Source organism: Aspergillus versicolor, assembly GCF_001890125.1.
Source record: "Aspergillus versicolor CBS 583.65 unplaced genomic scaffold ASPVEscaffold_7, whole genome shotgun sequence".
Lineage (NCBI taxonomy): Eukaryota > Fungi > Ascomycota > Eurotiomycetes > Eurotiales > Aspergillaceae > Aspergillus > Aspergillus versicolor.
Window position 1 is genome coordinate 284411 of NW_024467530.1, and position 23481 is coordinate 307891.

At 54.7% G+C, this 23481-nt stretch overlaps 9 protein-coding genes across 9 annotated transcripts; 3 read left to right on the forward strand and 6 right to left on the reverse strand.

Moving 5' to 3' along the window:
- Positions 1–521: 521 nt before the first annotated feature.
- Positions 522–7510, forward strand: ASPVEDRAFT_135116 (uncharacterized protein; the record flags this gene model as incomplete). Its single annotated transcript, XM_040807196.1, has 3 exons — positions 522–1994; positions 2045–5335; positions 5483–7510. The coding sequence occupies 3 exons, from the start codon at positions 522–524 to the stop codon at positions 7508–7510; spliced, it is 6792 nt and encodes a 2263-aa protein (XP_040669719.1).
- A 90-nt stretch (positions 7511–7600) lies between these two features.
- On the reverse strand, positions 7601–9216 carry ASPVEDRAFT_135245 (cytochrome P450; the record flags this gene model as incomplete). Its single annotated transcript, XM_040807204.1, has 2 exons — positions 7601–8571; positions 8616–9216. 2 exons carry the CDS (start codon positions 9214–9216, stop codon positions 7601–7603), a joined length of 1572 nt encoding a protein of 523 aa, XP_040669720.1.
- A 291-nt stretch (positions 9217–9507) lies between these two features.
- ASPVEDRAFT_152382 (uncharacterized protein) lies at positions 9508–11062 on the reverse strand. The gene is made up of 4 exons (XM_040808302.1): positions 10940–11062; positions 10774–10892; positions 9875–10720; positions 9508–9806 (listed from the first exon to the last, which is right to left on the reverse strand). Exons 1-4 carry the CDS (start codon positions 10993–10995, stop codon positions 9652–9654), a joined length of 1176 nt encoding a protein of 391 aa, XP_040669721.1. The 5' UTR covers positions 10996–11062; the 3' UTR covers positions 9508–9651.
- An 802-nt stretch (positions 11063–11864) lies between these two features.
- On the reverse strand, positions 11865–13305 carry ASPVEDRAFT_43424 (uncharacterized protein). Its single transcript, XM_040812819.1, has one exon. It carries the CDS (start codon positions 13184–13186, stop codon positions 12077–12079), a length of 1110 nt encoding a protein of 369 aa, XP_040669722.1. The 5' UTR covers positions 13187–13305; the 3' UTR covers positions 11865–12076.
- Positions 13306–14011: 706 nt separating this feature from the next.
- ASPVEDRAFT_85382 (uncharacterized protein) lies at positions 14012–15922 on the reverse strand (the record flags this gene model as incomplete). Its single annotated transcript, XM_040817688.1, has 2 exons — positions 14012–14698; positions 14774–15922. The coding sequence occupies 2 exons, from the start codon at positions 15920–15922 to the stop codon at positions 14012–14014; spliced, it is 1836 nt and encodes a 611-aa protein (XP_040669723.1).
- Positions 15923–16003: 81 nt separating this feature from the next.
- ASPVEDRAFT_763564 (uncharacterized protein) lies at positions 16004–16537 on the reverse strand. Its single transcript, XM_040816344.1, has one exon. It carries the CDS (start codon positions 16418–16420, stop codon positions 16085–16087), a length of 336 nt encoding a protein of 111 aa, XP_040669724.1. The 5' UTR covers positions 16421–16537; the 3' UTR covers positions 16004–16084.
- A 412-nt stretch (positions 16538–16949) lies between these two features.
- Positions 16950–18761, reverse strand: ASPVEDRAFT_135094 (putative MFS sugar transporter; the record flags this gene model as incomplete). Its single annotated transcript, XM_040807192.1, has 5 exons — positions 16950–17471; positions 17525–17716; positions 17765–18174; positions 18230–18319; positions 18368–18761. The coding sequence occupies 5 exons, from the start codon at positions 18759–18761 to the stop codon at positions 16950–16952; spliced, it is 1608 nt and encodes a 535-aa protein (XP_040669725.1).
- Positions 18762–19366: 605 nt separating this feature from the next.
- Positions 19367–20776, forward strand: ASPVEDRAFT_54237 (UPF0075 domain protein; the record flags this gene model as incomplete). Its single annotated transcript, XM_040814901.1, has 3 exons — positions 19367–19432; positions 19485–19559; positions 19607–20776. The coding sequence occupies 3 exons, from the start codon at positions 19367–19369 to the stop codon at positions 20774–20776; spliced, it is 1311 nt and encodes a 436-aa protein (XP_040669726.1).
- Positions 20777–21285: 509 nt separating this feature from the next.
- Positions 21286–23404, forward strand: ASPVEDRAFT_54238 (putative C6 transcription factor; the record flags this gene model as incomplete). The annotated part of the gene is made up of 4 exons (XM_040814902.1): positions 21286–21328; positions 21387–21807; positions 21873–22290; positions 22358–23404. The coding sequence occupies 4 exons, from the start codon at positions 21286–21288 to the stop codon at positions 23402–23404; spliced, it is 1929 nt and encodes a 642-aa protein (XP_040669727.1).
- Between the last annotated feature and the right edge of the window lie 77 nt (positions 23405–23481).

Here is a 23481-nt window from a genome sequence, read left to right on the forward strand (position 1 = left end):
CTTGGAGCTGCAGGCTGCATGTTGGCCTGCAAGCCTGTACTTCCTGCAGAACGGCATCGACTCATCACAGCAGGGTCCTCCCGGGATCTCGGCCTTCACCAAGGGAGTAAGCAGCCCGAAACACGTTGTTCAACACGTTGTGGTGTTCGCAGCATCGCCTCAGTGGAGCCCTGACCGAGGGTTGTGGGCTGATCCTTAGCTGTGTCTTAGCTCTCATCTCATAGATTGTTTGTTTATTTCCGACATTAATTTTCCTCCTGCTGTATTTCAGCTGGCCGCGCTAGTATTTTTCAAATGCCCTGCCACCGGGACTTTGGATGCGATGTCTATACATGTTGTGGGAGCGTGATATAAAAACATTGCGCCTTAGTATTGCAATAAGAGATTATGTGCGGCCAAGCTGTCTGGGCGAGCTGACAGTCCTAGGCATTCGCTCTTTTGCTTGCTCTTTTTCTTGTTCTTCCTTTTTCTTCCAGCGCTGAGATACCCAGTGTTCTCTCTTCCATTCGTTCCACAACAAGATGTCTACGCCCTGGCTGCATCTTGAGATCAGGCGAATTTGCGCCAATGTCTTGCAACTGGAATTGAACGATGTCGACCCCCAGCGCTCGTTCCTGGCACTGGGCGGCGACTCGCTGCTGGCCATCAAGGTGCTGGCCCAGTGTCGTGCGCAGGGCATCACCATTAACATTGCCGATATCATGGCTGCCGGCACCATCGAGTCGCTATATTCAATGGCACAGGGCCCTCCAGAAGTGGCCTCGTCCGACAGCAGCATCGTCGACAGCTCAGTGCCGGATCTGGGCACTCTGACGCCGACCACAGAGATCGGGTCGGTCTTGGTAGACAAGATCTCTCCTGAGATTGAAGCCAAGCTGTCAGCGGTATCTGCATCGCGAGACCATGTCGTCCAGGCTGTTGTTCCGTGTTCAGCCATTCAAGACCGCATGCTCGTCAGTCAGCTGCAAAATCCTCATCTATACTCCTGCTGCTTCGTTCTCAAATTCACACATTCACACTCTGGGCTGCCGGTCAATGCCCAGCGTCTAGGAGAAGCCTGGACTCAGGTCGTCAAGCGGCACTCCAGTCTTCGCACAGCCCTCGTCGAGAGCACTCAGCGACCCGGCCATTATAACCAGGTCATCCTGGCCGATATCACTCCCTCGATCGAATACTACGAGGGCACCGACCACCTCTCCTCCCCCGAGTTCAGCGTCAATACCCCCGTCACCTTCGAAGCGCATACAATCCCCCACCGCGTCCAACTCGTCCAAGCCTCCCCCTCCGATCTATATATGAAACTCGATGTATCACACGTGCTGGTGGATGGACAATCGGCGGAAGTTCTGCTGCGAGATCTCAGCGACGCCTATCGCGATGGCAAGCTCCCCCCTGCCTCGCTATCATACAGTGGCTATGTCACCTCATACCTCCACGAGCCCTCGCGACAGACCGAGCCGGCGAAGGAGGATACAAGCCTGGAAATCATCCCGTTGACAGTTCCAATGGACCGTCCCAACGAGGGCTTGACTGGCTTCGACACCGTCAGTGTGGACGTGCCTCTGGACTCTCAACTCGTCCAGTCTGTCTGTGCCCGATACTCCGTGACTCTCGCCACAGTTTGCCAGCTGGCCTGGGGACTGGTGCTGCGATGCTACGGAGGGACGGACAGCGTGTGCTTCTCGTACGTCAACTCCGGTCGCTCGATGTCCATCCCTGGCGTGCATGATGTGATCGGGCCTATCGTGCAGACCTCGTTGTGCTCGATCCAGCTCCCTGCTGCCGATGAATTGTCCACAACCCTGCAGCGTCTTCACAAGGATGCCCTGCAGACCCTGTCTCAGATCTCGCCGCTGGAATCTGCAAGCAGCACGTCCAAGTCAGCTCGTCAGCTCAGCAACACGACAATGTCGTTCCAGCACGCTATAGACGATCGCCCTGTGCGAGGAGCGAATCTGTCTGTTGCAATTGAAGGGAAGGCCAACCCGACCGATGTAAGTCCTGCTCTAATAAAAACCAATAACGTTTCCACTAACGTATGCAGTACGATATCTCTCTAGGAATCACGTCAGGGCCCGATGGTCTGTGTATTGACCTAGACTACTGGGGCTCGCGACTCGACAGAGACAGTGCTAAGGCAATGCTGGGTGCATTCGAGGCTGCAATCAGGGGAGTCGTTGGCTCCCCCAATGCCTCAATATCCAACATCAGTGTTCTATCACCAAGCGACGAGGCCCAACTCAGCCAGTGGAACTCGGGTATTCCCAAGGCAAGTCGGGTCTGTGTCCATGACAAGATTATTGAAATCTCCAAGCTTCAGCCAGACGCTGCTGCTGTTAATTCGTGGGATGGAGATCTGACTTACGCTGAACTCACCTCGCAAGCATCGACGCTGGCACACCATCTGCGTAATGAGCTAGGTGTCGGTCCTGAGAAGTTTGTCGGTATTTGTATGGACAAGTCAAAATGGACCATTGTCTCCATGCTCGCCGTTCTCCTGGCTGGTGGCATTGTGGTCCCGCTGGGTGTTTCCCATCCCAGGGCTCGAGTCAAGGGCCTCCTCACAGACACCGCAGCAGTTGCTCTTCTCGTCGATGGCAGACACTCTGAACGACTCGCAGGCTTGGAGCTGGAAACTACCTTCACCTTGACGGTAGACCAGCAGCTGCTGGAGTCTCTCCCCAGCCTGCCCGAACCTCCTGTCTCTGGAACGACACCAGACAACGCTGCATGGGTCATCTACACATCAGGAAGTACAGGTGTGCCCAAAGGTGTCGTCCTGCTACACCAAAATATCTCGACCAGTGTTCTAGCCCACGGAGGCATGTTCGGGGTTAACTGCACAACCCGCACTGCGCAGTTCGCCGCCTACACCTTCGATGTCAGTCTGTCTGATATCGTCATGACGCTATTCCACGGCGGCTGCATCTGCGTCTTCTCCGAGGAAAGCCGTATGAACAGCCTCACTGAAGCTCTCCAAAAGCTCGCAGTCAACTACGTCAACCTTACTCCGACCGTTCTCGGCTTGCTAGATCCAACTGAGCTGCCGGAGATCCACACCGTCGTGGCCGGCGGAGAGGCGATGGATCCTGGCATCGTGAAGAAGTGGTCACCGTACGCGAAGGTATACAATTCCGTCGGTCCGTCGGAGTGTACTATCATTGCCGTGGCAGCTGGACCCGTCACAGACCCTGCCCAGGCTGCGAATGTTGGATATCCCACGGGCACCCGGTTATGGGTGACTCTGCCCACTGACCCCAACCAGCTGTGCCCTGTTGGCGTACCAGGTGAACTCCTGATCGAAGGCCCTATGCTCTCCCGTGGTTATCTCAACGACCCGGAGAAGACGGCCGCAGCATTCATCACGGATCCAGCCTTCATCGCAGACCTCGAGGCCCGCAATCCCGCATGGAAGGTCCAGTTCCAGGGCAGCCAGCGCAGAATGTACCGCTCCGGCGATCTCGTCCGACAGAACAAGGACGGGTCCCTGGTGCACATGGGCCGACGAGATACCCAGGTGAAAATCCGCGGGCAGCGTGTCGAAATCGGCGAGATCGAGTACTGGATCGCCCAGTGTCTCAAGGACGTGCGCCGGGTGGCAGTCCTAGTCATCGAACGAGGCCAGGCAAAGGAGCAAAAGTCCCTGGTTGCAGCGATCGAATTCAAAGAGCATAACCAGTTCTTCAAGCACGGCGACGATGTCTATCCGGCTGATAATGCTGAAGATCCCCCTGCGCCGCCGCAGCTGCTCCCACTGACTGAGTCGCTGTCGGGGGCTTTACATGAGCTGCGGTCGTCACTGCTGGAACATCTCCCCCCATACATGTCTCCTACCATGTATGCACCAGTCTCGCAGCTCCCCCTAAATCTATCTGGGAAAATCGATCGGCGCGCTGTAACCCGGTTCATCAACGACCAGGATGACGCACAGCTGCAGCAGTATCTCGCCGTCGGCGGTCCGCACAAGGAACCCTCGACGGAGACCGAATATAAACTGCAGCGGCTGTGGGCGAAGACGCTGGGTGTCGATGTATCCCAGGTCAGCGCAGATAGCCACTTCTTCCATATCGGTGGTGACTCTGTTGCTGCCATGCGGGTTGTCTCTGTTGCTCGAGACGTCGAGCTAGTCCTCCGCGTTGCAGATCTGTTCGAGTATCCTCGTCTGCAGGAGCTTGCGCGCGTAGTCGAGAACCGTGTTCTAGAGGAGAACGACGAGGAAGACCCGGCGCCGTTCAGTGTGTGGAGAGAGAGTGCCAGTATCGACCCTGCCGAGGAAGACGGCAAACTTGTCCAGATCGCAGAACTGTGCAGTCTGCCCAGGGAACAGATTGAAGAAGTCCTCCCCTGCACTGCCCTTCAAGAGGGTCTAATCGCCCTTACGGCCCAGCAGCCGACGGCGTATATAGACCGTCAAGCATTTTCTCTTGCTGGTAATGTGGATGTGGACAAATTCCGCGCTGCCTGGCAGACGGTCGTGGACAGGACTTCCACCCTGCGGACGCGAATCGTATCTGGACCAGAGACCGGATCGTTGCAGGTTGTTATCACGCCTGGCGAGATTGACTGGCACAAGTCATCTTCATTGGAAACATACCTCGAGTCCGACAGACAAACAGGCATGGCAACAGGTCTCCCCTTGAACCGTTTCGCCCTCGTCAGCCAGCCAGATGGCCAGCGATTCTTCGTATGGACAGCCCACCATAGTACATACGATGGTTGGAGTCGTGGTCTTGTCTTGCAGCAGGTCGCCGATGTATATATGGGTCAGGAGCTGGCTCCCGCGGCTTCATTCTCGCGCTTCATCCAGTACGTCGAGCGCTCCCAGACGCACGAGGCAACGGCTTCATACTGGCGCGCACAGCTCTCAGGCGAAGCAAGCGCTGAATTCCCTGCTTCCCCGAGTGCAAAATACAGACCTCGTCCCCAGAAGCGGCATAAGCACGGTATCAGCTTCGCCAAAGCAGGTTCAACAGGCGTCATGCTGCCGGATATGCTTCGCGGGGCGTGGGCACTCGTCGTCCATCAGTATATATGGAGTGACCCTGTCTTCGCCGTTGCTCTGTCTGGACGTAATGCTCCAGTGCGTAATGTGACGAATATCACTGGCCCTACATTAACGACCGTCCCTGTGCGTGTCGCCATCAACCCAGAGCAGGGCGTGCAAGAGTTCCTACAGGACGTGCGACAGCAATCCGTCGGGATGATTCCGTACGAGCACACCGGTCTGCAAAAGATCAGGAGGATTGTTCCAGAGGTGTCAGCAGCGATAGATCTAAAGCATTTGTTTGTCGTGCAGCCTGCGAGCGACGACGAGCGGAAGTTCAAGATACCTGGTGTTGATGACCATCTTGTCGCCGTGGACGAGTTCGACAGCTACGGTCTCAACGTGGAATGCACCCTCTCTGGCCAGTCTATCCACGTCGATGTGCGGTTCGACGAGAAGATGGTGTCGTCTGCGCAGGTCGTGCGTTTGATGAGCCAGTTCGAGTCGCTTGTGCAGCAGCTGCATGTCCAGGGCCATGGCAGCACTAAGATCAAGGACCTGGAGCTCCTCAGTGTTGAGGATATCAAGCAACTGGAGAAGTGGAATTCCAAACCTCTTCTCAGCCCACTTGATGACACTTTGCATGGAGTAGTCGCCTCTGTTGCTCGCTCCCAGCCTCAAGCCACTGCCATTGAAGCATGGGACGGGTCCCTGACATACGAGCAGCTGCTCTCCTATGCATCAACACTCGCCAGCCACCTGGTTCACCTAGGGGTTGGACCCGAGGTTTCCGTTCCTGTATGTATGGACAAGTCCGTCTGGGCCATGGTCTCTTTCCTGGCTGTCTTGCAGGCTGGAGGCGTTGTTGTGCCCCTAGGCGTCGGCCATCCCCTTCCTCGCATTGCTGCGATAATCGCAGATACCAAAGCCTGCGTTGTTCTAGTAGACTCGAAGCAGGCCGGCCGTCTAGCAGAGCTAATCTCCACGCATGATATCTCACTGTTCCCCGTCGGGACTGAAACGCTGGACAACCTCCCAGCTGCATCGTCCACCACAGTATCAATCACCCCAGACAACGCTGCCTGGATCGTCTACACCTCTGGATCAACCGGCCAGCCAAAGGGCGTGGTCCTCACACATGCAAATCTATCAACGGCAGTAAAGACCCACGGTGCCCGTTTCGGACTGGGCACACATACACGCACAATCCAGTTCGCAGCACATACCTTCGATGCCGTCCTGCAGGACTACTTCACCACGCTCGTCAGCGGAGGAACCGTCTGCGTCCCATCCGAGGAAGACAGAATGAGCAATCTAGCCGGAATCATGCGATCTATGAACGTCAACTTCGCGAACCTAACCTCAACCGTCGCACGCCTTCTCACCCCCGAGCAAGTCCCCAGTCTGAAACTGCTCGTTCTCGCCGGCGAACAAATCCAAGACGCCGTCGTCGAGACATGGTATAACCACGCCAACGTACTAAACGTCTACGGTCCAACCGAGTGCTCCATAAACTCCACCTGCAACGGACCGATCACCGATCTCTCTGATGCCCAGAGCATCGGACACGGCATGGGCTCTCGCATCTGGATCGCCGATCCCACGAACCCGCACCGTCTCAGCCCAGTGGGGACGCCCGGTGAGATTCTCATCCAGGGTCCGGGTCTCGCGCGAGAATACCTAGGGGATAAAGCCAAAACGGACGGCGCGTTCATCCGCAATCCTGAGTTCGCTACGCGGTTCGGGCTCTCGGATTGCCGGGTGTATCGGACGGGAGACCTGGGGAGGCAGACAGAGGACGGAAAGATATTGTATCTAGGCCGCATTGATACGCAGATCAAGATCCGTGGGCAGCGCGTTGAGATCGGTGAGATCGAGCACTGGATTGGACATCATCTGGCGGACGTCAAGCATGTCGCTGTGGTTGCCATCTCGCGCGGGGGAGACAAGCAGATGCGTCTTGCTGCGGTGATCCAATTCGACGAAGGGAGGAAGGCTGATGCCGATACCTTTGCACAGCTGAAGAAGACAGTGGCGTCCCAGATGCCCAGTTACATGGTGCCTGGGCTATACATCCCTGTTGATACCGTCCCATTAACCGTCTCCGGAAAGCTGGATCGACGGGTTATTCGCCAGATGGTGGAGGATATGCCTGTATCTGAACTCGAACAGTACTTCGCTGGCGAAGTGCGCGAGGCTCGAGTCCCCGTTTCAACGGACATGGAGAAGGCGCTGCAGCGCGTATGGGCAAATGCCCTAGGAGTTGAAGTCGACGCCATCGGAGCCGACGATGATTTCTTCCAGCTGGGCGGAGACTCCGTCGTGGCGATGCATATCTCTGCTACGAGTCGTCCGGATCCGGTGCTCGCTGGCCTGGCTGTTGCTGATATCTTCTTGCATCCGCGATTGTCGGACCTGGCGAAGTTTTTGGAGGAGAGGGGTGTTGTAGAGGAGGATGTTGAGGAAGAGGACGACGATGGTCCGTTTGCATTGCTTCAGGAGGCGTTGGATTTGGATTCTCTATAGTATTTCTGTCACTATGTTCCTATGTTTACGGAGTTATGAGTTCTTTCATCAATAGTTTCTGAATATAATCATACAATAAACACTATTTCATTAAGACCGTCGCTTTACAAGCACCTTGACCCCGTCTGGGGGCACGACAGCCTCCGCCATCCAGCGATTAGGAGGTCTCTTTCCACCATATTCCTCAGGGAACTTCACCTCATAGTTCTGCAGGACATACGCAATAATCATCTTCAGCTCAAAGTCAATCAAAAACCGCCCAGGACAAGCATGCCTCCCATGTCCAAACCCCAGATAGTGCGGCCCCGTCGACACAAAGCTCTGCGAGCCAGTCTGTCCTGCATCGCCCGCCTCTCGAGCACGCGAGAACCTGAACGGGTCGTACTTGAGGGGGTCTTCATATACAGCCCCGTCCACATGTGCCTGATGGCTGAGAAACGAGAACTGAACGCCCTTGGGTAGTTCAAGCCCTCCATCCGTGGTCACCCCGTCGGTAATCACCTTGCGAAACCCTGCTCGGCCGCCAAAGGAGTGAAGCCTTATTGTCTCGCGCGCGACACTATCCGCCTTGACCATCCTGGACACCTTGGCTTTTGTCCATTGCGTATCGGAGCCTAGGATCTCCGCAGCCTCGTCCCGGAGAGCAGCGACGGTGTTGTACTCTGCATCAGAGCCGAGAATATTCAAGAGCATGTTCGTCGTCTGGATAGTTGTCTGGTGCATCGAGCCGAAGTTCGCCGCTGTCAGGCGCGTTGCGATGTTATTCAGGTCGTATAGTTCGTGTGGTCTTTTCTTCTGCGCGTACCGCAGCATCATCTGGATGTGGTCCTGCGGTTCGACGTGGGATGAATCGTCTGCACTGTATTCGAGGGTCTTGAGGCGCTCGTAATATAGCGGTTGAAAGTGCTTTCGCACGCGTCTATTTGCCAGTCTGGCCTTGAGCCCGACCAGAGGGCCTAGGAATGGACGTAATACAGTAGGAAGTCCGCCAACCACGCCAGCAGTGATCAAGCAGCCATCTACTGCAGCGAGGCAGTCGTTGAGATACTCCTGGTTGCGGCCTGCAGCTGTTAGTATACATACATACCTCATTAAGACAACTTACACAGCGGCAATCCCACCGTAAACCGACTCGCAGCCTGGGTCACAACCACCCTGACCGTCTTGAGCAAGTCAATCTCCTTCCAATTATCCCCATCAGTCCCAAAATGCGCATCAAACGCAACCCCCAATTCATCATTCAACGCGGCGACAATATTCTCCAACACAGAATTCAGCTCCGTCCGCACCAGGTTCCCCTGCCACGGATCCGTAATATACTTCGCATGTCCCAGGCTATAATCCGCCTGGTCAATTTCCGCAAACGCCTGGTCCACACTAAGCACGCTGTCGGGCTGCGCAATCGCCCATCGCAGCGAGCTACCAGGTAATACCAGTTCACAGCGCAGACCGAAGCCAGGAAGAACGACCGCCTCGCCGTTCTTGAGGTATTTCTCGTATGCTTCGCGGAACAGCGACTCGCAGTCTGCTAGGTATGCCAGGCGCGTCTTGAGACTGAACCCGGTTTTCCCTGGTGGTTCGCGTATATAAGCGACGCCTTTAGGGGCCGGGGTGCGGAAGAATGTTGCGTTGATGAGGTAGAGTAGGACTGCGGGGAGCAGGCAGTAGATGCCAATGCCTAGTATACCGCTGTCCATAGCGAGCATTGTCGCGTCGACAGCGAGAAGGTGTCGGAATGATGGAGTGAGATTGAGATTGAGTGAGAATTGGGTGAGATATAAGACTTGCCATCACGATTCATGACTTGGGCGGGGCAAACTCAATCTAATCCGGGTCTCCTTATTGGTCTGTCGACTTGTAGGATGCTGGCGCAGCGGTGAATATTTCTTGGCGCCTCTAAATATGGATTTTGGTGCTCACGTTTCTATATATATAAAGGAATACGGTGGGGGCCAGCACTAAGGGTAGACAGTATATGCTCTACCCGTATAGTATAGGGGCTACTAAGGTAATATACTACTTAAGAAAGGAACCGAAACTTGGATGTTGGCAACCTCGTCAAAGATATAATAGCCCTTTATAAACAACTAGCCACATCATATCACTTGCACCCTCCAAACAATATTTCCAGCCGCCCTGTATTACCCATTCCTTTGAAGATGCCTCAGCATTGCCTCCCCCCACGACGCAGAGAAAGGCACCCCTCCAATTCCATGTTGCTGGGCATATTTCAACCTGCCCTCCCTGCTCGAGTCAAGGCCTCTAGATTTCATCACGTCGACAGGGGAAAAGGGATCTAGCGGGACATCATTCAGTAACATTCTATATAACTTCAAGGTATGGAGAAAGCCGCCGGAAACTCACCTCCACCTCCTCTAAGTACGCTGGGTCTTGAACTGGCGCCTCCAGCTGCACTGCCAAAGTTAATGTTGCGGAACACCCAGCTGAGTCCCTCGAGAATCACTTGACTAGGAGAAGTCCCTGGCGGCGGGGCGGCTGCTTGTTCCCAGGTTGCATTGCTGGACGTATGTGGGCTAGAGGCACCTGTATGAGAAGAGGCATTGTCTCTCGGTCGTGCATCTTCGTTTGCGTCTGTGGGAAACTGTGACGGACGAGGAGCAGGCAGCCCAAGCAATCTCCCCGCGTCCGTTTGGTGAATGGGCACATTAGCATCCAGTTGCTCCTCGATCCTCGAAGCAACAATACTCGGACTGCTATAATTCCTCGCAACCATCTCCCTCGCATGTTGCGCAATCTGCTCGCGGTTGACAAACCAGTCAATAATCACACCTCTATCCCCACCTGCGCCGTTGTACTCCCAGCCGTGCTGATACGTCTTCAACCCGCGCACGCCAAGACCATCCTCCCATCTGCACTGAAGTGACGCCAGGCGCTGGCTGTAAGTGGCCGCCTGTCCTGGCGTCGCGGTCCAGAAAGTTGTTATAAACGTGACGCGGGGAATGTACTGCGGTCCACTCAAGGCGCGGATGAACTGGATTAGCTTTCGGTCAAAGTCATCGAACCGTTCTTGAGGGATGCAGGTGAGATATAGGAGCCCGGTAATGCGGGCGAAACGGCGGATGGAGTTCACACCGCGGATGATTTCACGGAATGTCTTCTCCTCGGCGTTGGGATCGAAGCCCGGTGTGTCCATGACGAAGTAGGGTTTATCGTTGACGATAGCTTTGCAGAGTTGGATGGTCGTTGTGACTGCGGCCAACTTATAAGTCCCAGAACAAGGAATATATAGAAAGTAAGCTCACCGGAATCAACACTCTGTTGCGAGTAACCGCTGAGACCAGAGAGATCCTCTAGAAGAGATGATTTACCGGACCCGGTTCGGCCGAGAATGACCAGTGCGTCAGAAGGGGTTTTGGTCTCTCTGCTCTCGGTCAGTTGGATGTGCTATAATAACAACAGAGCACTGACCTAAAGTGAGCCTCCAGCTCCGAGAGACACTCTTTGGTTCGTTCAGCCTCGGACATGGTTGGTTTGATACTGGGTGTAAAAGTAGTATGAAGCACGTAGACGAGAAAAGGAGACTTGAATTTGATGGCAGCATGGCATGTTGCACCGTGATTAAAGAGCCTTATATAGCGTGGTCTCATCCATCATTCCCAATAAACACGGCTTTCTCTTAACCAACCCCCTGTTCCACTTGGCAAGACGCAGCGGCAACAGCGTGCACGAGCAGGGTAAACAGTTGTCGTTATGAACCAATAGTTCGTACCAGGAATGCTATTTTTTATCTTGGGCTGGAGGCTAACCTCTGGCGTTTAATCATTGGCATCTATGCATTGATTATAGTTTGTTCATGGCGGCGCTGCCGTCAATCGCCGGTGTGAACGGTGGAGATTTATTCCAGGGTAGACAAGGCGGCTCCGTAGGAATCCTTTGACTAGGATCCCACGCAACCTTGGTTCGAATCAAAGCTCGCTCTCCGTATCCGACCAGCTGGTTCTGAGAGATTCACTGGACAAGGCTGCTCCGTATGAACGGGCAGAAGGTTAGCCGCCGGCGTGGCGATGAATCGACTATATTAGAACTCTGCCATACATGCATAATACTTTGTTAGCTGGCGTAGGGTCGGGCGTCAAATGAAACAAACAAAATCCTTCCGTAATGATCAATGGATTCTTGTTCGATAGAGAATTGCAGACTCTAAAGGCCGGCTTCGAGGTCAAAGCCCTAAACCACTCATATAGTGCCAGATCATAGAAGTTTTTTCTGGCGAATGTTGGCGCTTGGATAAACGAATAAGCATATACATCCATATACACATTAGCTCGCAAACCTTTCTACAGTACACGGCCTTCTATCAGAGGATTGCATTACCATACTAGCAGAGGCACCCTTGATTTCGAATGTTCATGACACAATACTAGAATAGCAATTGGCAACGAGGCTGAAAGATCTAGATACAGTATAGAAAGCCATTAATTTAGACAACGCGATAAGTAAATGCTTTCAAGTAGTGTAAACCAATTCCCGGACTTAGCAAAGCCTTCTTGGGCACAGCCAAAGACCAATGCGCCCTCAAAGACCCTTGTCTAAAGCCAGCGCACACTATTCCTTTCTCTCGACCAGTATGGAATCATCCCCTAGGATGCAAAGCTCTCCACGATTAGCGTGTTCGTAGACAGAAGCCCCGGCTGCAGCACTCCAAGATGCCGCTGCCCCCGACCAGAGCGGCAACGCGACTGCCTCTGCAAGAGGAGCGCACGGCGGGAATGCGATAGCAGCACAGCCAGCAGCCATGAAGCCGATACAGCAGCCAGCCAAGCTAAGAGCCCCGGCCTGCTCAATGGTATTTGCCCTCTCTCCCAGGACTCCGATACATTGCAGCTGTAACCCCGTTGGTTTCGAGCACAGATTAAACCAAACGAGGTCCACACTGCGATGCCGCTGACCCGTGATAGTAAGCGGAAAGAGGCTCTCGTGGAATATGACCGGGTGATCCAGAACATAAGGCTGGTGAGTTGGAACGAGAAGATGGAACTGCGCTGTGCGTCCATGAGACGTAGTTTGAATGAGTGTCCTCCTGTCTGCCCTCATGCGCATACAGATCGCATCAAGCTCATGATGATACCCTCCAAACCCAGAACCAAGAGGAAAGGCTCGGTTCTTCGCCTCGAATACTGGATACCAATCTGTATCCCGGTTCCAGACGTAGAAGTAGTGCTGCCGTTGATCACTGCTCTTCGCGCGGGCGTTCGCAACCTGGAGCATCTCATACTCCACAAAACGATACACATGCGCACCGAAGCCCTCCTGTTCCCAGCCCTGGATTTTTGCCATGTTGGTAATTGTCAGCTCGTGCTGAATTCCCTGTAGACTTGACCCGACTCGATCAATCGCCTGCTTGACCGCAAGCAGGGCCACGGGGATGGCGACCAGCGCCTCAGCTTGGAACATGGCGATGAATTCGGGAGAGGAGTTGAAAGCGCCCGGAATTACATGAAGGCTATTCGACTCGATGCTGCTCAAGAAACTTGGTATTGCGTTCTTCGCTTGCTTCATGGCCTCCTCGTGTCCCAGATTCGACGACCGTCCGCTGCTGTGTTGTGTCCATGCCCGTAACCCGGCGATGACAGCTTGTGAACCGTGCCTTTGGATAAGCGTGGTAGCGACCTCTTTCGTGATACTTGCAATTATTAAACCAGTTCCGGGATCCATCTTGTGTGGGTGATTGGCTGGAGGGAGATCTTAGGGCTTGGTGTGTCGCTTTCGATGCCGTGAAATCCGCGAAATGGGCAAAGATACAGAAGATAGAGGGCTCACATGCACCCACTGAGGTCTTAACGTACTTGATGTAGTTGTAATCTAGTTCCGCCATAATAATACTGCTAAATGTGTGATGTTGTCCGCGTGCAGGGAGGGCGGCTATGCTGTGACCCCTGCAGGCAACACAGCGACTACTCAAACACAAACCGTACCCCATAAGCCAACCAATTTCTTAACTCCTTATGCATCCTGAGAATAGATACACCCCGGTACAAACAATTGGAATATGGCTCGCCAACAGTGTTCATCTAAACGCTGTGGCTGGGTACTCACAATCCACCCAGGCAAAGCATCCTGGTCAGTGGGAAAACAAACCATGAAAAGGCTCTCCTCTCTCGTGTTCAAAGAAGAGTCCAATCAACCCTGGCTCATCGAGCCTCCAATGCCTAGTCACCATCCGTGACTCGGAATATTAAAGCCAGCCAAAACACACCAGATGCCTACTACCATTCTTTAGGAGATTTGCAACAAAACCGGCTGGGCTGTTGAAGATAGCTAGGGATTCAATATACAGGCAGGTTATTGCTAGATCTATCAAGTTAGCTACTGGGCGGGGTATGCAGCCAGAGGACGTCACAGTAAAGTGCTTGGAGGTAGAATATGACAGGGCTCTCAGGAAGATTTACGGTTCGCAGAGAGCATGCGTTAAATGTTCTATATAGTAGAAATGGTTTCAGGAAATGTGAAGCGACCCGTAATCGACTAATAAACAGTTCATCAAACAGCCAGCGTCTGACTCCCCGTTAACGACGGCCACGCCTCCAGACAGATGGTATACTTGGGAAAGATACAGGGCTTGGTTATACCCCGCTGCACCCTCCACGCATCCAACGCCTCATCCACAGACACCGGGCAAATATCCTCATTGCCATAAGCCCGGGCCCGCAGCTGGTCAAGCTGCATAAGCACACTCGCCGTAGCATCACCCTGGAGCAGCACACCATTCTCCAACGACCGACCCTGGTGCACCATATGGCACTGCGTCGGCCATAGATACGAAGTCCCAAGGTACGCCGTATCCCCGTCCGCGACGATGGTATTGAAATGCGGCCGCGGCTCCCACCAGCTCGTGTCCTCGACGCGTAGGTTCTGCGGATACTTCAGAAGAGCATCTGTGAGAAGTCGCGCCGATGTAGAGTCGACTTCGCGGACTTGCAGATGTACGTCCACGCCGTTCGCGGCGCGGTCGATCAGCGTCTGCGTTACCCTGGGGTCGACGAGCTCGGAGATGCTGACCATCAACTGTCGCGAGGCGCCTCGAATAAGGGCGTCCTGGGCACGGCTGATATACGTCAGGCCGGCGACTGGGTCGTTTATGACGACTCCGAGACTCGCGAGTTCGGATGCCAGCTCGGCGCGACGCTCGTCCGTTGCGTCCTCGTGGATAGCCTCGTCTGTGTACCGCTAGAAGGCCTCGGCCGCGGTAGGGGGTAGTTCGATAGAGAAATCCGCCTTGTCGATGGGCCGTGTGTCCATGACGGCTCCGGTGCTGAAGAGCACATGGGTGTCGATGATGATGCCCTTGGCGTGCATGACCTGGCGTGGTCCACCGGCTGGCGTAGTAAACATGTTCACATGGATATCGTTATCAGCGAGGACTTTTAAATACAGGTGATACTCGGGGGATTCCTGGAACTCGGTCGGTCCGAGCTTCGACGCAACAATCGACATCTCAGCGTCGGGGTTCTGGATTCGAAAGTCTATCAGCGCGTTGAGAACAGGGCGCGCATCGCCCTGGTTGCTCATTGACAGGTTGAACACGGTCAGCCTGCGAGGTGTACCGTCGCTGTCCACCCCAGGCCGCGCATGGTCCCGAATGAACCGTTCAAACACGGCGAGATGCTCGGCACCGTTGGTCAATAGAGGGAATGTGCCAGGAGGCAGGCTCCCCAGCAGCGGATCCAGCGAGCATCTGCCATTCCGTCTTCTCCCAACAATCGTGGCCTGGCCACGCAGCTCGTCTTCTCGGAACAAGAAAGCATCGACGTCAAAGCTCGCCTCGAAGTCAAGAGACATCACGCTCTCATAGCGCGGTGCAACTTGGGCTGGGTCAATTGCAATACTCCGCTCAGACCCGTTATAAGGTATACCAGTAGCAACCAGCTGGCCACCATCTCCCACCCTGATCATATACGGACCGTCCAGCTCAGATCCACGGAGTCGAGCCTCGAACCGATCGCCACAGCTCAGTGGCATCCGCTTCTCCGTCCGCGGTACCATAGATTCCATCCGTATAATCCCATGCTTCAACGGCCCCAGAACATGCAAGCCATTCTCACTCGGAAACAACACCCGCGTCAGATCAGCACTGGCCACCGTGAACCTCGACGGCGGATCTCGCGGGTTAATCAGTTGCAGCGTTGTGTCTAGCATATGCATATCCGGTGCAGCTTCCAGCGATACAACACGCCACGGCACATCATCCAAAATCGCAGGACGGCCGGCGAATTGCTCTATGCGCATGTCCTGGTGCACAGCGCGCTGGTCTCGCAGGAGTAGTTCGTTCGAGGGGCTCACGCCCATCACGTCGTAGAGATTTCCATCGAGCTGGACTGGAGCTGGGGGGCGCGCTCGCTCCCTGCGCAGTCGTGCGTGTAGTGGAAGGATCGGATCGTAGGGTACTCGCATTGCATTCCCACTGGGCTACTGAGCTGAGCCCAGATTTCGTTAGGCTGTTGATGTGGGTGTCTGAATCACTTTGTCTCCCAGGAAGTGGGATGTATCCTCGCAATCCCTACCGAAGGTACACTGCCTTCGCGGGGTTATATTGTTCTCTGGAGGATCTACATGTTACACAAGCCAGCATAGTGATGTCAGGTACCCGGGCCACTCATACAGAGCCCTGCGCAAGACAAAGGTGATTGAACGCGGAGATTCGACGTCACATCCTAGCAAGCTGTCGAATGGAGATCCCTCACGCGACCAATTACTCGCAATAGATGGAGGATCTAGGATGATCGACTGGTTCTCGGGGATGGCGCCATCTGCACCGCAGTCACAAAGACCCACCCGGGTCTCTGACATTCTGGACACCGGGCAGACCCAGAGATCGAGTTCGACGCAAGTATCACGTCTGTTCCACTGATCAATGACAGCAAGAACAGCTGTCAATGCCAGGACATTCATCTATAGAATTGTTCAAGAACAGTCATGGAAGGAGGAAGAGGTCAAGGGACACCACCAGGGAACCTCAGCACCGCGAAGGAAGACGAAGGCACGAACCCCTCGACGATCACGATGCAGTGGCGGGCTGAACAATCCTTTTGGAGCTGCGTTGCATTCCCATGAACCATTCACAGGCCATTCATGGCTCGGGGTCGGCCTGATACTGTGGAGACCAGGAGGTCCATGAACCGTTCATCACCTGCTTTCCGCTTCCTCCGAACTCTGCTACACACGTCGGGTCTGTAAATCCGGCAGCAGATCATGGACTGGCTGTCTGGATAAGCGGGATTCCCTGACAGCAAGCCAGTCTTACAAGCAATACTAACTGCGAACAAATAAATGCACAAGTATTATTGGGGGATTTTATTCCTTTAATTCAAATGGCAACCGCCCGTTAATATATCCTCTTAATTATACACTATTCTGAATTAAACCGTCACCGCAAGCTCAGTCCAAAGCTCAGTCCTTACCGATAATGATACCTCCGCAACTAAGCCATGACAGCCTTGTCAGACTCGGAGCGAACCTCCTTCCCCTCAGCAGACTCATCGCCTTCATCACCAACCTTGGTAGCCCCCTCCTCTGCAAGCACATCGCCATGCATGCGATACGCGCGCTCCATATCCCAATAAAACGGACTCTTCGTCGAAAACAGCGCATCAATCGACTCAAGCGAGCGGTTGCGCGTCTCCGGGTAAAACAGGTACACAATTGGGATCCACAGCAGGTTAAGCCCAGCCAGGAGGAAATAGCTGCGGCTCTTCAGGCTATCGAACATAACCGGGTTAACCAGCGTCGTCATTCCAACGCCAATCGCCCACCCCGTGATACCGAAGCCGTTGCCCTGCGCGCGCAGGTCGGATGGGAAGATCTCCGTGGGGACGAGGAAGGCCACAGTGCCCCAGGTTGCGGCGTAGCCGAGGTTGAAGAGGAAGAGCATTGCGACGGCTGCTGGGGCGTAGTCGGATGCTTTTTCGGGATTGTGGATGGAGGCTTCGTAGACGGCGCCGGCCTAGTTATGTCAGTAGGGGTGTCTAAGCTTCGGGGAATGGAACTGCAACTTACCACAACCTCAACGACGAAGAGACTAAGGGCGCCGAGCATCAAGCACACTCTTCGCCCGAGGCGGTCGACGATCTGCGCGCTGATGATGGTGCCGACGATGCCAATGGTATTGAGTCCTCCGGCCAGGCCGTTTTGCGTCAGGCTGCTGTACCCAGCCTGGCTGAGGAGGACTGGGGAGTACGCCGTGACAGCCTGCCGATGTTAGCGAGGTGTGACCGATACATACATCTGGGTACATACCGTGATACCAGTCCACGAGGCCATGATCTGGAGCCAAACACACAGCCACGCGCGACGACCAAGGTTATACCCCGGTCGGTTTCCCCTGCCGATGAGGATCTTGACAAACTGAATTGGCGAGCTGCGCTGGCTATCTTGCGCGACCGCGGTAATCTCCATATACTCGCGGTCGATTTGTTCCTGGGTGGCCTTGTGGCAGCGGAGCCTAGTCAACAGGTCGCGCGCTTCCTCGTTGCGACCGGCCGATGCATAGTAGCGCGGACTGTCGGGGAGCATCTTGATGAATGCCACCAGTATGAGAGCCGGGACGCACTGGAACGCGAGAAGAAAGCGCCATCTGACGTCGGAGTAGCCGTTGTTGATGAAGGCGAGGCCAAAAGACAGCCAGTACGCGACCGAAATTCCGAGGTCTAGAGAGTCAGTCAGATATTTAACAGCATATGCAGACAGATATGGACAACATACAGTTGGCGATGAAGACATAACCAAGGAAACCACCACGGTGCTCAGCAGAAGAAGTCTCGGATACCAGCACGGGCGTAATACCAGTCAACGCTGTCAAGTCAGCACTTCTCCATTAGAAGCAAGGATGAATATACACACCTCCAGTGCCAATACCAGTCACCACTCGGGCGACCAGCATGAAATCGGAGCTCTGAATCGCAGCCTGCAGAGCGCCCCCAATCAATGCAAAAACCGAGCCGATGAACAGACCATTAATCCGGCCAATGCGGTCAGCCAGCCAGCCGCCAGCAAAGCAACCGAAGATGCATCCGAGATAATAGATACTGACGATGCCGCCCTGGTGGGTGGTGTCGGTTACAGTGCCATCGGGTTCGCCAATGCCAACCTCAGTCACATAGTAAGGCGCAGCGTTGACGCCGCCCATGACGCCCTGGTCATATCCTTCGAAGAAAATACACACAAGTGAGAAAATTTGGATGACGACATTGAGCTGACGCGGCGAGAGGCGTCGCCAGAAGGTGGTGTAGCCCATGGTGTCGACGCGATGATGGACCAGCTCTGTAGGCAACATATGAGGTCAAACGAACGTATTAAATAAATAATGCTCCAGACTACAGAGACTCCAGCTCCGCTCAGCCGGGGACGCAACTGACAGCCGGGGTAGTTGACGACGGCAAGACGAGGCGTGCAACTCCATCGTGAAAGCCGGGGAAGATCAAGCCACAGGGGTGGACGGAGGATCTGGAACCGACAGCACGGGCGACCTACCAGAGCAGAGAGCGAGAGGCAAGATGAGGCCGTCGAAGCGTGGGATTGGCAGAGACTGGCCAGAAAAGTGGAGGGGTTCTTGATAAGAATCTGCAGAGTTTGATCCATTCAGCCACAGCCGTTTAGCCGTGTGGCCTTTTAGCAATATAGCCGTTTAACAGAATAGCAGTCGCAGAATAGCAGAACAGCAGCTTAAGCGGATAGCCGTTTACACGTTCAGGCGAAATAACCGGCAACCCGGGGGTTCTGCGGAGTTTCAGTTCTTGTGTTTCAGATCAATTAAGACTCGGCGTCTTCTCCTTCGGAGACTACGACGAGACTACAACTACGCTGCGAAAGAAGTCCTAACTCCATTCTCAGTTACTCACCATGGCTGCCACCTCCAGCCATGCTCTCGAGCTCACTGTGCTCGGCCTTAACAGTGGCACGTCCATGGTATGTTTACAGTTCATTTACAGTTCTATAGTAGTAGATATTAACTGGTCAGGACGGCATCGACTGTGCCTTGTGCCACTTCCGCCAGGAGACTCCCGAGTCGCCCATGCACTTTGAGCTGCTCAAGGTAGGTCTCCCATGCCATGGTTATGCTTCAAGCGCTCATATTTTCAGTACGGAGAAATCCCCCTCGAGCAAACTATCAAGAAGAGGGTCATGAACATCATCCTGCACAACAAGACCTCGCCCTCCGAGTTGTCCGAGGTCAACGTTATCCTGGGCGAGACCTTTGCGACCGCCGTCAAGCAGTTCTGCCAGGACTACGAGGTCGAGCCCTCCTCCATCGATGTGCTCGGCTCCCACGGCCAGACCATCTGGCTGCTCTCCATGCCCGAGCCAGGCGAAGTCCGCAGTGCCCTTACCATGGCCGAGGGCTCATTCCTCGCATCTCGCACCGGCATCACGTCCGTGACCGATTTCCGTGTCAGTGACCAGGCTGCAGGCCGTCAGGGCGCTCCCCTGATTGCTTTCTTCGACGCCCTTCTGCTGCACCACCCGACCAAGCTGCGCGCATGCCAGAACATCGGCGGCATCGCCAACGTCTGCTTCATCCCTCCCGACTCGCACGGCGGCATCGATGCCTGCTACGACTTCGATACCGGCCCTGGAAACGTCTTCATTGACGCAGTCGTCCGCCACTACACCAACGGCGAGCGCGAGTACGACAAGGACGGTGAGATGGGCGCCCGCGGCACTGTCGACCAGGCCCTCGTCGACGACTTCCTGCAGAACCACCCTTACTTCGCACTCGACCCGCCCAAGACCACCGGCCGTGAGGTCTTCCGCGACACGTTAGCCTTCGACCTCATCCGCAAGGCCGAAGCAAAGGGTCTCACGCCCGACGACGTTGTCGCGACAATCACCCGCGTCACCGCCCAGGCCATCGTCGAGCACTACCGGCGCTATGCCCCCGAGGGCCTCGAGATCGAGGAGATCTTCATGTGCGGTGGCGGCGCGTACAACCCGAACATCACCAAGTTCATGCAGGCGAACTACCCGAACGCGAAGATCATGATGCTCGACGAGGCTGGTATCCCCGGCGGTGCGAAAGAGGCCATCACATTCGCGTGGCAGGGTATGGAGGCCGTTGTTGGGCGGTCCATCCCTGTGCCTATGCGGGTTGAGACCCGCGAGGAGTATGTTCTGGGCAAGGTGTCGCCGGGGAAGAACTACCGCAAGGTGATGCGCCAGGGCTCGCTCTTTGGGGCTGGAAGAGATCATCTTGCGCCGGTGAGTGAGATGGTTAATTATGTCAATGGGAAGGTGTTTGACAACAAGTGGTGATGACTTGCATTACGATTATGATAGCCATGATATAGAATTACAATGCGTGAATTGCTTTCCAGTTTTTCGAGTCGCAGTATCAAGAAGAGTTTGTTGGTAGTTGTTCTCAAATATATATATCAGTAGTCGAAGTTGTCAACAATCAACAACCAGTTGGGATCTTGCTCTATCGTCGGTGTCACCTGAGGGTTGGTCAATATCATTTCAGTATGCATTTTTACTTCTTTCGACTTATTCTTCGACATGACACCTCGACCCTGAGTCGGCGCGGCGGAGGCATGACGGACTTCCTAATCCGGATGCACCTATTACTAATAGATCGTTGCACTAGCTAGATATGGTCATGAAGTCATCCCCCCGATTTCTTCCCGTCTCCAGCTTGAGCTCCTTCCCCTCCCGATCCTTCTCGTCGTCTCGCTCTATCGTCGATCTCTCGTTTTCTTGCTGCTCTTTCCAGTGCGCTGCCGAGGCGGCCTTACGGCGTTCGATGCTCAGTCGCTTCCTCTGAAATGTCGCACCGCCCGCGGAAATTCCAGCGCATCTCCAAAGCCTGTCTGTCCCTCCCGCGCTAACGTGGTGTTGCCGTCTAGCTAACCGCGCTGTCCCGTAGGCGATTTTTGCAACCGCCGCAGCATCAAGTGCAATAAGAACAATGGCTCCCTTGCGCCCTGCCAGAACTGCGCCGACTTCGATGTCCCCTGCACCTATGATCGGCCCGCCCGCCGACGCGGCGCTCGAAGGAATGCCAGTCCTGCCTCCAGCCAGTCGATGCAACCCACTGCCGCCCATCCCACACATCCCGCACTGCGAGCGCCCCGCGATGAAGACCCTACCCGCACCGGCTCCGTTTCCAGCACGGTTATGCACTCTCGTACAAGCAATGCCTCGTGGGATGGTGTCACCGGGACTCACGCTGCGGTCGCCGGTCTGAATGACGGTGGGTTGGTCAATCCTTGGAAGGCATTTGCGACCGCCTGCAAGGGAACCATTCAGGACTTGGCGCAGGTCTACTTTGAAATCGTATATCCTATGTACTGTTCCCGCGGGTTGATATTCTGCGATGCGCGATGCTAACCGATGCTCTCGTTGATGCTAGATTTCCCCTGTTCCATTGGCCCACATTTACAAAAGCCCTCGAGAATATGGACTACCTCCACGATGAAGGCCTTTTCGTCTCGACAATGGCAATGTGTGCGTTGGCGTCAGCCCGCGCTCGCGATGGAGCTTTGTACACAATGCGATGGGATCCACACCAGCTGGCCAGTCCTCCGTCGGAAGTCTTTTGCACCGCCGCGAAAGAATCGATTCCCCGTGACCTCGCCAGTGCCAGAGGCACGGAGTACATGCGGGCATCTGCCCTCTTAAGTATCGTTAGTATTCAACATGGGCAGATTCACGGTATGCAGCAGTACCTCGGCATTTACCACACACTCGCGACGATGGAGGGGCTCCAGGATGAGAAGTTCTGGCCCAAAGATCTGGATCCCATCTCTGTCGAAATCCGGCGAAGAATGGTATGTCTTGCCAGTTCACGTTGTTTTGTTAGTGCGACGCCTTGGTGCTAATATTCTCCTTGTCTAGTTCTGGTCTATCTACACATTGGACGTGTATTCATCCATCGTCTGGGGCGGGGTCATTCGTCACCGAGAAGCGCAGTCAAATGTCCGGTATCCTGGCGAACTAAGAGACGATTTTCTGATAAATGCCAAATCTGCTGCACCGTCGCCAGATGAAAACGGCGGTTTGGTTGGGCATGCACCGTGGGATGACTGGATAAATGGCTGGAACTTCATCACCGATATGTATCGTGTCTTGGAGCATGCCGTCGATAGCCAGAGACGGCGCACGACCCCCAACAACGGGACGACGGACGTTTGGCCATTATTTGGCCCGCCTCAGGTGGCGGGTTCCTGGCTCATGGACCATGTTGTAGCCTTGTATGCGGCCCTTCCACCCCAGTTCCACGAAACTCGACCGGTCGTCGGTGATCTGTCCCAGGACATTTTCGGTTTCCAGTCGGCCAACATCCAAGCAACGCTCCAGCTGCTGCGGATGGTTGTGTCTTCGAATGGAGACCAGGGCGTGAATGAGAAATGTGACGTCGCAGGACAGGTCTTGAGTGTTTTCTCAAAGGTCCCGGTTGAATACCTCAAAGCTATCAGTTCTCCATTGCTGCACCACCTCGCTGGTATCGGGTACATTCTCGGCTCGGTAATGGAAGGAAGTCTATCAGAGGCTTCTTATAATCGCGCCCGGAACCTTCTCCTGGAAATGGCCGACCTCCTGCATCGATTAGAGTCGGGTCTCCGCCGCTCCACCGGCACGAGCGAGCGACTCAGAGCACAAGTGGGTCGTATTGACGAGTACATGGTTTCCAAGCGATACACGACCACGCTCCCTCCACATCCACAACCACCTACAGCTCCCCATACGGGCATGGATAAGGAGGACCTGGCCTCGCCGCTGTATCAACAACCAAACCTCACACCTATCCAGACCCCTATCACCGGTATTGATGACCCTGTCGCTCAATTCCAGCTGCCACCTGAGTTGTTGAATGATTGGCCGTGGCCGTTTGATTCTGGTTTCTCGTCTGGGGGGATCTTTCCCCTTGCTTTCGTGGGGTGAAGCTACGATGGACCGATATTAATCGCTCTCCATTAGGTGTTCCATTCCAATACCTTGTTGTGAATTAGTGTTAAGTA